Below are 12,533 nucleotides of genomic sequence, written 5' to 3' on the forward strand. Positions count from 1 at the left end.
ATTTTGAGCCTCTCTGCAGCCTCATAAAAATAGCCTGTGATAGTACATGGGCAGATGTCCTCTCTGCTGTGCAGTGTCTGATCAGAGCCCTTTTGGACTTCGGTGAAATAATAATAATAAAGAGCAAAGGGAGTGCAATTTCCATGGAAACTTGGAAAGAGATGTAACATTGTTTGCCGTAAGCGTCCGACTGTGAATGGAAAATTTTCCAGTTTACACAGATCTCAGCTATTATTTTCTTTGCAGTGCAAACTTGGGCCAAATATTTTCTGTCATATTAAAGATGCTAATAGTCAGTTTTACTTTCTGTCCAGAACAACGGTGCACAAAAGCTTCAGAATCCACAGTAAAACATCTGATATTTATCTTTCCATGAACCCAAAACACACATTAGAAAAAAAGAATAATTTGGGCTTCCTTTTATCTGCTTCTCTTCAGAAAAAGAAGGCAGACCAGAAATCATCTCCTCTTTATGTGCAGTGTTTCAGACTAATAGACAGCCAGAGCACTGGCAGATGTGCCCACTGTAAATGGGAGCTTAACTCACAGGAAAATCTGCTGTTGAAGCACATAAGATGATAAAAATATACCAAAAGCACAGAGTTTACATTAAGATTTATATAATTAATGAAGTGACTTTTATCTTACATGAGTTTCAGAACTCATTACTCCTCCCTTACCCAGCAGCAGGAATCATTGTGACAGTCCAGAAATTAATTTTGAACAACACAAGCCCAAGTTCTGAGCTAGGCTGCTCCAAGTGTTAAGCCTTGTGTGGGAATGGTAACAAAAGTGGATTGTGAAACTTTTGTCCCCTAAATGCAGCTGGTTGATGTAGCGTGGGAGCTGTGATAATGACATGACAGCTCAGGGAACACCTCTGCAAATCTGGTGCCTGACCTGTACTAGTCACAAGTTGCAAGAGTCCAGAGCTCAAATCTAAATTAGTCTGGAACATGTGTGCATGCCCAGACATTCCTGCCCTTCCCACTCCTGGACATGCCCCACAGAGAAAAGAACTTTCCTGCGGGAAATGTGTGGTGATTTCAGATCTCTAGGGCTGAAATGTGGGTACAGTTTGGGGCCATAATTGTGCAGATTTGTCTTTAAGTGAGATAACAAACACAATGGCAACATCAAACAGCTCCTGAAGGATCCAGGCAGAGCAGTTGTGTGATAGAGACTGAAGTGGTCCTGCTGGGAATCCTGCATATAATTGAGAGAGGCATTGTTTAAGGCAAGGCACTGCTTAAGAAAGATTTGGTGTTTATCACAGATTCCATCACAGGCTGACTGAAGCTTTCTCTTCACAAGTTCACACACAGTCCCAAATGTCATGTTGATTTTATACCTGCCTGCCCAGAGAGATGACAGAGCAAGTCAATCACCTGGCTTTGAAAATCTATTTCCCCTTTTACATCTTGCAAATTCTACTCACTCACTTGTAGAGCACACAAAGAAAGAGGAAGCAGCATGACTCAGCTCCACACTACAATGGCTGGAGCAGATCCAGACCTTGCAATCCTTTGGGCTTTCCTTACCAAAACACAAAGCTGCAGCTTGGCTAATGTAAAGCATGCAGTGTTTGTGTAAGCAATGGGAGATGGGCAGCAGGCCAGCAGCTCTCCCAGAGCAATGTGCTCCTTCTTTACATTGATGGCAAATCATCTTCTGAAGAGTTCAGCAAGGAACAAAAGAGTCAAAGGGCTCTGATCTTAAAATGCTAAGGAGGAACAGCCTCCTGAGCTGTGTTCTGTAGGCATGAATTTACATTGAAATCTAACAGTAAGTAATGAATTACTTTAGCAAGTTCCACACAATGCCATACCAGCAAATATTTTTGTGTAACCTGTAAATTACATAAATCTTAAGAGACACAGGAAAACTATTGACCTTAATGGATCCAAGAACTTGGAGTAGGTTTCAAGAACCCTGAGTTGCAGCGTTTTGTCTAAACCACTGGAAAACAGTATCTAGAAATCAGCTACACTAGAAATTCAGTGTGGTCTAGAAATGATTCCTGATCCTCTACCAGTTTGCTAACACCTGATCCACATGGTGAGTGATGGCACAGTAAATAATGCACTGTAAACACACTTAACTTTGCTGTGTAAACAAGCTTGGAGCAAAATTCATCAAGAACTTCACTTCATTTACTCCCTGAATGCACAACAAAGTTGAAGGGTTTGATGATTATCTCACAGCAATCTAACTCAGAGATAAAGACCTCAAATCTAAACCTCTTTCTTGGAGCAAGGATGTACATTCCAGCCCAGCTCCGGGCAATGGGACGGCTCTATCGTTTCAGGCACTGCCTTCACAGAGAGGGAGCACAGATCAGGACAGAAATGTGTGCACTAATAATAAAGTTAGAAAGAAGCATCAGCCAAAAGATTTCTCTGAAAAGGCCCTCACCTTCCAAAGATTGACTTAGAAGAAGCAGCTCCCTGGGCTGTGTGTGTGGGGTGACTGAGCAGCATCAGAACTTGCATCACTCACCAGCCAACCTCACATTGCTTTAGAGGATAAAAGGCCAAGTGGCTTCAGGGCTTTAATGTCAAAGATGGTTCATTTAGCAGACTTTGTGCTTAGCAAAGCTGAGCAGCTTTTTCCTTATTCCTGCCCAGAATGTTTTGGGCATTGTCATATGCTTGTACTACAGAACTTGCAGTTACCCAAAGCCAGCTCATGAGAAGTGAACGGAAACATCTCTTTTCATTCCAAAGGAAAAACAACTTTTATGCTGTTTTCCTCAGCAAGCTGAAAACTTGGAGAGAAACCTAAAGCTAAAAAAAGCAAAGAACTCAGAAAGATTCATATTCTGGACTGTGGTTTCTGCTGCCTTAGCTCAAGGGAAAATATGGTCATGGGAAAAGGGCCTGCCTGGAGCCAGAGTTTTTTTCAACTCTGACTGTTCTAGCTGGAGTGGCTTTAAATCAATATGTTGCCATTATTTCTTCATAAACAGAAATATTCTTTATGGGCTGTGTGACAGCTGTTTACAAGTGAAACAACCACTTGTATCGTGTTTCCTAGCAATCAGTGTCTCATTCAGATCTTATACACAGACAGTGATTGGGCAATTTGAGAGGCTTTTACAACATTAGTTCCAAGTTACACTGATTCAAAGTGTTAAATCACCCTCCCAAAGGAGAGTTCCTGCACAGAGAAGTGTCAGCTTTGCCACCCTCTGCAGCTACACACAGCTGAAACAACACCACACCTTAGAAAAACAGACCTTGCATGGCTTAATTTTGAAGAATCTTACTGTCGTGTTACTGTGGACTGTCTTTAGCACTGCAATTCACTTTTGTCTTTAGCCAGGACTAAAGAAGATTGTAAATATAATGGAATTCCACACTAACCTTGCAAAGACCACCTACAGACAAACCTGCCCCAGGCAATCCAGAGAATTTCTGTCTGTCTACAGTTGTTATACAACAAAATGTGATCATGCTGCCCAGACACACTGTGCCAGATCCCAGCAAGTGTGGTTATCATTATTCCAAATGCTGTTTGAACAGAGCTTCACCTAGGAATTGTGATCCCCATAATGCAAAAGAATTGTCTTCTGCATTGATTAGATTTATGAGAAGAATTAACAAAAATATCTAGTATTGTCTTTCTTGAGATTCCTCAAGGCTTTTTAGAACAACACAGTCAACTCTCCTGAATGCTAAAGTGAACTTCAACCCCCTTTAAAACTGGAATTCTACTGGAAAGGAAAACCAGTTACCTGTGATCAATGACTGTGACATCAGAAGCAGGAATCCCCAGCACACAACAGCTCTGCTCCAGCTCTTTCTTACGGATCTCTCCTTGATTGTAATAATTTCCTGAAAACAGCAAACACAGCAACACCATCTAACTCAGTTTAGGTTCAGATCAAGGGGTCCAAACAGCTCAGCATCTTCTTCCTTGTTCCATTCACAGAGGAAATTAAGGCAGAAATGATATGGCAAGACTGCAAAAACTTAAGAGTGGCAAAAGAAGAGAGAAAACCTAATCAGGATAAAGGCAGCTGGGAAAAGTTGTAACAGAGACCAACAACTAACAGGGAAATGGGATTCATCATCTTTAAACATTGGCTCCTTCTTCACTGAATTATTTTCCTCTCATCTTGCCCTGACATTCCCTTATTCTTTCTTGGCATCAGCCATGCAAAGTCCCTGCCAGAGCTGTGATGCCCCTTCCAGAACGTTGCTCTATGCAGGGCAATACTTGCAACTCAATTTTAACTTTGAAGTAATAAAATTAAAAAAATACAGTTGAGTATTAATGTGTGATTCAAGTCTGTAGTCAGCTGTCTTGAATTACACCAGAACTTTTTATTGTTGTGGGTGTGAGTAATCTAAATCTAGCATTTCTCTGGAGCAGTGTTGCAATCTGAGCCATCACTAGCAAGCTTTGTACAATTTTCAAAGGGGGAAAGAGTAACTAGAAGGAAAAAAAGCCTCTTCCCACAGCTTGTGACTGAATGACTTTGGGAGACTGACAGTGACTGACTGTGGGATGAACCTTGGATTGCAAGCTCCAGCTCCAGCTCCGTGAACTGAAGGGTGCAGCTTGTCTGGAATGACTGAGTGAGTACAAGGGGGTCATTTCAGAGTGGTTTTTACCAGGCCATTACCAACACAGTGCTGGGAGGTAACAGCTTTTGCTGCAGTGCAGTGGCACAGCAGACTGCAGGTGATGCTTTATCCAAACACTCCCACTGCTCTCAAAATCCCTGACTTCTGCTGAACCCAAAGAAACAGCTCCACAGCTGCAGAAATGTGTCAGGACACCAGGAGTATGTCAGTGCTCACCAGAAAGAATGGGCAGCTGTTGAGAGCAAACCCAGCTGAATAGCTGATACTGCTGGACCTCATCCATGGAGCACTCCCAACAGAGCCAGCTACTACAGAGAGCAAAGCACATTTAGACTGAGTTATTAATTCAATCTAAGATTATTCAGTGTGTCAAAGACTGATTTCTTTTCCCAGTGCTGTAATTCTAACTCATTTCTAAGTCAAATTGATTGATAACTGAAAACTGCAAGTACAATGGTTTTTAAGTAATGATTTTGTCTCAGCATTAACAATTTGCAGTGCCTTTGATCAACTCACTTGTCATCATCAATCACTCAAACAATGAGAGGATGAACCATCTGAATCACCCACAAGACTAATCAGAGGCTTTTAAAATAAAAATCTCTTAGCTCATAAAGGTGCTCTCCCCTACATTTCCTTACAAGTGAGAAAGTACCTAGAAGGAAACAGCAAACACACTGAACATGTCATGCCACCGAATCAGGAGTAAAGAGAAAGAAAGAAATAAACAGAAGCACAACACTTCCTTGGAAAGTTCTCTACCAGCAGCAGTGTATTAGTCCCCAAAACTGAAATGGCAGAGTTGCACTTCAGTCATCTCCCCACAGCTGGGGAGAAGCCAAATGGGATGCACAGACCTCTCTGTCCCTCAGCAGAGACAATGAAAGCTCTGCACTAAGTCTTGAATGGGAGGTGCAGAGCCATCAGTGAAGCCACCAAACCACTGGACTTCAATAGTTCAATCCCTGTCTTCTCACCTGGGTGGTCTGGCAGGACAGAAAGCTTTGAAAATGACAGAAATGTTGGCAGTGAACTGGCTGGAGCTGCCAAAGGCACTAAGCAGCTCTCAGTGTAAGAATTCTGGTCCTGCAATATGGTCTGAAGATCAACTCAAACAAGGTTGTTTCTTATGCACAGAAACTTGAAAAGTGGAAAAACTGCTCAGGTGTCAGTTCTGCAGAACAAGCTGGAGCTTCAGCAGATCATGAGAAGAATACAAAAGTGTCACGTGCTGTGGAAAGTTCTTGTTCTGGGCAAACAGTGGAGCCTGTAAGAATGTCTCAACTCTATTCGGCCCCAGCAGCAGTGCTGCTTCCACTTTGTCATCACTGCCCTTCCAAAAATTACATGAACCAAAGGAGGAGTCCAAGGGAGAGTGATGAGAATGATTAGAGCTTTAGAAAACATGATCTATGAGGGAAGACTGCAAGTAATCAGGTTGTTTAGTCTGGAGAAGATAAGGCAGAAGAGGCAGATAACAGTCCTAAAATGTGTAAGAGGCTGTTACAAAAGGACACTGATTTCCACGTTCCTGTCAGGCATGAAAAAATAAACAAACAAGCTTAAATTACACCAGTGACTCAGGAAAAAGTGATTTGAGGGAAAGCTAAAGCAGCACCGACACAGACCCCACAGGCTGAGGCACCTCCCCGGACATCCTGGAGAATAAACATTTGCCTGCAGCAAATGAAGACACATCGATGCTGCCTCCAGGTCAGCACCGATGGACAGCCCGGCCTCGCATTCCCTTCCGGGCTATGGTTCCATGATCAGATTGCAACGCAAGTGCTGCTTTAGATGTGTTACAGTGGACGTATCGCGACATTAAAAAGGGACCATCCAAACAAGTCTTCTGCAAGACAACAGAATTATAGGGAGATGCCAAAAGGCCGCGCTGAACAGCACCCTTGACAGCCCACTGACACCGCCACGCAGCCTGAAAGTGCCTCAGCTTCGCAACTTGTAATTTGGGCACGTTCCCCTCCGTTCCGTCACGCTCGTGGAAAGGAAAGGGGGGGCGAGGGTCGGGGAAGGGCGGGCGATGGCCGCACCGTGCCTCAGTTTCCCCGCAGCCGGGGACCCGGCACCCCGCGGTACGGCGCGAGGCCACACACGCGGGGAGCCATCGCGGCGGCCTTCCCGTGCCCCGGGGGTTGGCGGGGGGGGGGTGTGTGGGTGCGTGGGTGGTCCCCGCTCACCTGCGGAGCAGCAGAGCACGGCGGGGGCGGCCCCGGCGCTGCGCAGGCCGAGCAGGGCGGGGGCGAAGAACATGGCCTCGTCATCGGGGTGCGCCGTCAGCACCAGCGCGCGCCCGCCCCGCGCGCCCCCGCCCCGCGCGCGCCCGCGGGACTCCGCGCGGCCCCGGCGCAGGCGGCGCGCGCCCCCGAGCAGCAGCAGCAGCAGCAGCAGCGCCGCGAGCGCCGCCGGCGTCCCCCAGCACCACGGGCCCGCTGCCATGGCGACCGCGCCGCCGCCGCGCCGCCGGGAAACGCCAGCCGCCGCACGAAGGTTCCGCCGCACAAAAGGGTCCCACCCTCCCCAGGGCCCTCCCGTCCCCGCCTCGGGGCGGGGCCGCTCGGCCGCTGCCGCGGAAACGGGGCCCTGGCCGTGCCACTACGGGGAAACGTGTTCCGCTCCTGCTGCCCCAAGGCCGCCCGTGAGGAGCGGGACCCTGCCCTGGCCATGCCTGGCGGGTCTCAGCCGAGAGTGTGTGCTGAACACCGGCTGTGCCCCTGGGCCAAAGCCGTATTGACGTGCCGGTGCCTCCACATTGATTAACAGTGAAAAAGTCGAGCTGTTCAGCGTGTGGTACCTTTTATCCCTACTGTGCTGCTGTGGAAGAGGCGTGGGTTAAGGGGAAGCTCAAAAGCAGGGCAGGAGGAGCTTTTCTTCAGACACCTTTTGTGGGCTATCCTCAGTGTGGCTGCAAACGGGGGAAACTTTTGGGTATGGTTTAGAAGTGAAGTCAACCACTGGAGAAAGCTGCAGAGCAGAAGGAGACAGGAAGCGTTAAAATAAACATCAAATAGTCAGTCAGATGCACGATGGCGTGGATACTTTGCTTTTCCTAACAGGCAATATGGAAGACAAGTGTACAGAGCAATGGTGGAGTGTGGGAGCTGGGTGGGTTAAAGCATAGAAGGCGAATACAATTTAGAAGAATTCTGAGGAGCAGCTCAGACCTCAGCAGGTGTATACCTGACTGGCCTCCCCTGGCTCTTATTTGGACACCTTTAACTTCCAAATGATTCCAAGCGAGAGTCATTGGCTTGTGCTGGGATTAGAGAGTGTGAACATCAGCCTGGAGATGTGCCGTGTCACCATAGCGTGGCACTTTTAACCACTGTAATAACCCAACCCTTGGTACAACACGTGTTTGCTGAGCGATCCTGCTTGCCACAGGGTGAGCCCCGGCTTTTTTCGTCTGAACCAGTAATTGTGTGGGCACCCATCCTGCAAATGCGGGCACGACTTCTCCATTTAATGGAAATTGTGACCGTGAAGTAATCTAACCTTGCCTTCCCATAGTAAACCTGATTAGAGATTCATTTGTGATTTTAGCGCATCCTGAGTTGCACATTTGAACGCACGACGCCGTGCAGATTTGAAACTCCTGAGAACGCAGGGAACGAGTTACACACTCCTCATTCTGGGAGAGGAATGAACAGACATTTAACGAGATATAAACCTCCCTCACATTTTCGGAAGTCATTCGTCGCCGGGGCTCGGGCCCGACCTCAGGGACAGCGCGGGAAGCACCGCGGACGGGGCGGGAAGAGCCCTGCGGAACCGGACGGGATCGGGGCGATGTTCCCGTGAGGGGCTCCTGATGCTGCGTTCATCGGCACGGCCGCGGCCCGGGCCCCTTATGGGTTATTATCAATTTACATCGGTCCGGCGGGGGCCAGCGCGGCGCTGTGGCTCCCTGACGGTCCGAGCCCCGGGAGCCCCTCACGGGCCCGGCCCCGTTCGCCTCATGGCGGCCGCGCCCCCCCCGGCCCTCAGCGGGAGGGGGAAGGAGCCCCTCCCCGCCGCACCGGCCAGCGGTCCTGGAAGGGGCATAGCACCCCGCCCTCCCACCGCCGCGCTCTCCGGTGGCTCTTCTCGGCCTGTTGCTGCCTGTGTCTCACCACACACCGGCACAGCCTGAGAAAGGGGAAAGCCACCGTGGCCGGTGACAGGTACCGAGCTGCGGCGCCGCGGCTTGTTCGGTATCTGGCAGGACCTGGCGGGAGGGGGCGGAGCGCGCGGGGCCGGGGGAGGGGAGGCAAGATGGCGGCGGCGGCGGCGCTGAGGGTGAGGTGAGACGCCGCGCCCGCCCAGCCCCGCCGGGACCCGCCGGCACCCGCCGCCCGGGCCGCCCCCGCGCCGCGCCTCGGTAAGCGCGGGGAGCCCGGCGGGGCGGCGCGGGGGCAGCGGGCTGAGAGCCTCCGCTGTGAGGAGGAGGAGGAGAAGGAGGAGGGGGAGGAGGGGGAAGAGGCGGGGGCCCGGCCATCCCGTCCTCCTCCCTCCTCACGGGGACGGAGCCCTGTGGTCTCCGGGGGGAGGGCGCTGGAGCCGGGAGGTGCCCGTGGGGCAGCCGCCGGGGGTGCGGGGGGTTGGCGGATCAGGGGCGGGGGGTGCCCGGTGCCCGCGGGGCTCTCCCCCATTGACGCTGAGGGTGCGCGGGGGGATGGCGGGGCGCCGAGCGGTGGCCCTTGCTGGGAAGTTTTTGCAGAAATCCCAGAGCATCTTCGTGCTGGGTGTTCATCCTTGCGCTGTGGGCAGGAGGAGTGCTAGTTAAAAAAGAAAAAAAAATTAAAAGAAGGGTCAGTTCTTCAAAATCGTCCCCTTGGAGGCTCGGCCAGGAGCGCGGTGGTTCCTGAGGATGTGCTGCGGCCACAGCTCCGTGTCGGGCGAGCATCGCTGTCAGTGCCGGGGAGTTGTTGCTGATGCTGACGCTGAATTATTCATATGGGACCTGTAAACATCCCCGGCTTCTGTCATCTCCGGGCTGCTGCAGGGCACAATGGAAGTGGCTTTTGCTAGAATTATTCTGACTTGATGGTAAAGAACTTCGTGCTTGCTGATTTTTCTGTACTTAGAAAAGCTGTGTGTATCAAGTTGGTTGCAGTTAGGCAGGATTCGAGGTGGATGTATGAACTGTCAGTGGCAGACAGGCTCAAGTAAGCAAGTAGATATTGTGAACAATCTGTTGTCCAAAATCTGCTTCTTCGTGTTTCACAGATATGGTTTTAACAAGTCTGTTACCTTTTCATGACTAAATATTGGTGTAACCTGGGACAACTTTCTACAGTGGGATGTCTAGTCTTGATTTTTGTGGCAGTATTCTTTTATTAATTTTCATACAGCACTATAGTTATGAACTGTTTGAGCTCTGATAGGGATTTTTATCCTAGGCAGGATGATTTGAAAGGTAAAATCCAGAGCAATTATAACAAAAGCTGGTGGTGGTAAGTGGGATGGCACAGTGTTAGTGCCTGAAGAAGTGGACACAATTATGTCACTGCACACAAGGACCATGCAGCTCCGTTGCAGTTTTGCACTGGAATTTTATTCTGCAGAATGTTGTTATTCCTGATTAACTAAACAACCTTGACATTTGGAAAGGAAGTCTGGAATATTTGAAGTGGATTTCTAGTTAGCTGAACTGTGGTGTCTTGTGTTGGGGGATGAAAGAGCTTCGTGCTTAGCTCAGGGATTCAAAAGTTCAGGGGAAAGAAGCCAACTGCAGTGACCCTTTTTTGTGAAAGCGTGGTTAATTTTTTCTTTACGTCACTTTTCTTTGTGATATGGTATGGGCTGCTGAAGAAAGAGAGTTCTTTTGTGATTTATGTGCAGGGTAATTTGTTTGATGTTGGCCACTAAAATACCTAAACTTGTTGCTGAAATGTGGGGAAGAGCAGCATTTTGGAATCTTCTTTCTAGGAGTTATAATGTGTGCTTTTTAACATGTGGAGAGGATGTTACAAGTGTTTGCTTCCACATGTGTTGCTTCTCTCTAGCTTCTTAATCGTTGCAGGCATGAATTAAAAGTAACTCTCCAGACTGAAATGACATGCACAGAATCAGAATATATTCATTTTGCTACATTGTGCTGCTGCTGTTTTGTTTTGAATACACTTTGTCTCCTACAACCTCTCATTTTAGTTGCTCTTTCATGGCAGACGTGTTTTCCATTGTAAAAGACCTAAAAGGATCTGCAAAGCTCTCTCAAAAACTGTGGTAGAAGTAGGAACAGACCCTAAAGCTCCTTTCCAATTCTTCCCTCAAATCCCTTTCCACAGCCCTTGTGCTCCTCTGACTGCATCTTCTGAGTTATTTCATTTCTCAGTTGTAGCATGAATGAGAGATGCTCGCAGGGAAGGGAAGGGAAGCTGCCTCTGCTTCAGCTGCTGTTAAATGCATGAAAGCAACTGAGAAAAACCTTCTGTAGTAGAGAACAATATTTCTTATAAATAAGGAATTTATACTCTTTCAAAGCTCTCTGCAAAAGCTCTGGTGAAATGTTTTATTCCTGTATGTGGCCTTGTGCCTACAAAATGATTTAAATTAAGGATTTCTTGGCTGATTGAAAATACTATTTAGAGTTCTGGTGTGTGTAGTGACTTATGCTGAAGATTTTAACAATTGTTGGAGCTGGAAGGGGTCTATTCCTCGTGCAGGTGCAGTGCAGCACAGAACAATCTCAAGAACAGACCTGTAACCAGACAGTGGTTTCATAATGCAAGCAAACGTTTCCTGGATGCCAGGCTTGAACTCTTCAAGTCATTTATGTTCTTTAGTCAAATCGGAATCTGTGTTTCAGTGTTGGGCTATTAACTGAACATGGTACCTCCCTCCCTCCTGCAACTGGTCCAGATAAAAATTCTGACCTATGCAGGATTGCTGTCTGTAAATATTTACTTTGTGATACTTCTAAATCATGCACATAGCCAGGACAGTGCTCAATGTATCTTCCATTTCAGTGTCTCTCTCCTTCAGTGATTCTCCCTCCAGTAATGAACTTCTGTGAGGTTCCCTTTCCCTCCCATGCTTCCTCAGTGCTCTCCCACCCTCTATTGAATACACCCTGGGCCTGCTGGGGCCCTGCTCCGTGAGCTGTGTGAGACAGGGGCTCAGTCTTACCTTGGAGCTGTGTTTCTTCCCAGTATCCTAAGAGATATTCCCATGTCCTTGCCCATCTCTACATCTAAACCACTCATAGTGTTGCCCCTCCCAGACTGTCATGATAGACCTTCTTTTTTTCCTTCAGGTTCAAGGAAGATGTTGGTCTATGTGGTTTTGAAGTCAGCAACTTTACCTCCTTAGGATTGCGAAGGTTATTGCAAAATTTAAGATACTCTTTTGGTACAAAGATGCATCAGCCCTCTCTGAACAACCCTATTGTTCATAACTTTCAGCAGTAAAAAAATGTAGAAATGAATGTTTCATGTAGATGGATTACCTGGACAAACTGTTGGCCAGGATTTAAAAATTCTGTGCATGGTGAGTGACTGCTCTTGGGTAAAACTGAAAATGAAAATACAGTCACAAAGGTGTTGGGGAAAAGGACACCTATAAATGAGAAAGAAGGGATGATGTTAAGTGTAAAATATGCTTTACTTGCTTGTGCCTCATGCTGCAGGGAAAGGACATTTGGGTAATTCTCTTTTGTGTCCTCACCATGTCAGAGAGCTCTTGTCCTGTGGGAGCTGCAGACAGCCCAGAGCATTCCCTGGCTGTGGGGCACAGAGCTCCACTGAAACTCTGCTGGGCTTCCTGGGCACAGCCTGGGGCTGCCTGCAAGAGCAAATGCTCTCCTGGAGGGATTAGAATGTGTTCACGTTTCAGGGAACACAGCTAACAAATGTGAATATAAATCAGCTGCAAACCCGACTGATTCCTGTCCTGTTTGTCAGTGTTACAGAGTTAACACACAAGTTCATGACAAGTTCAAGT

The 12,533-nt window shown here is 48.0% G+C and overlaps 2 protein-coding genes across 4 annotated transcripts in view; one reads left to right on the plus strand and one right to left on the minus strand.

Annotated features, from left to right (window-relative positions):
* PIGL (phosphatidylinositol glycan anchor biosynthesis class L) overlaps positions 1-7,619 on the minus strand; it is a 52,140-nt gene extending 44,521 nt beyond the window's left edge. The window contains exons 1-2 of the mRNA XM_084218852.1: positions 6,791-7,619; positions 3,737-3,836 (exon numbers count right to left, since the gene is read on the minus strand). Coding sequence (XP_084074978.1) covers positions 3,737-3,836; positions 6,791-7,049 — 359 coding nt within the window. The 5' untranslated portion in view covers positions 7,050-7,619. The remainder of the gene's footprint in view (positions 1-3,736; positions 3,837-6,790) is intronic.
* A 1,227-nt stretch (positions 7,620-8,846) lies between these two features.
* NCOR1 (nuclear receptor corepressor 1) overlaps positions 8,847-12,533 on the plus strand; it is a 55,703-nt gene continuing 52,016 nt past the window's right edge. For 2 of the 3 annotated variants that reach the window (XM_084219385.1, XM_084219388.1), the window contains exon 1: positions 8,847-8,970. The gene's annotated coding sequence lies outside the window, so the exon portion shown is untranslated. The remainder of the gene's footprint in view (positions 8,971-12,533) is intronic. The other variant, XM_084219387.1, reaches the window with a different exon arrangement.

Source organism: Fringilla coelebs, assembly GCF_963513975.1.
Source record: "Fringilla coelebs genome assembly, chromosome: 20".
NCBI classification, from domain to species: Eukaryota; Metazoa; Chordata; class Aves; order Passeriformes; family Fringillidae; genus Fringilla; species Fringilla coelebs.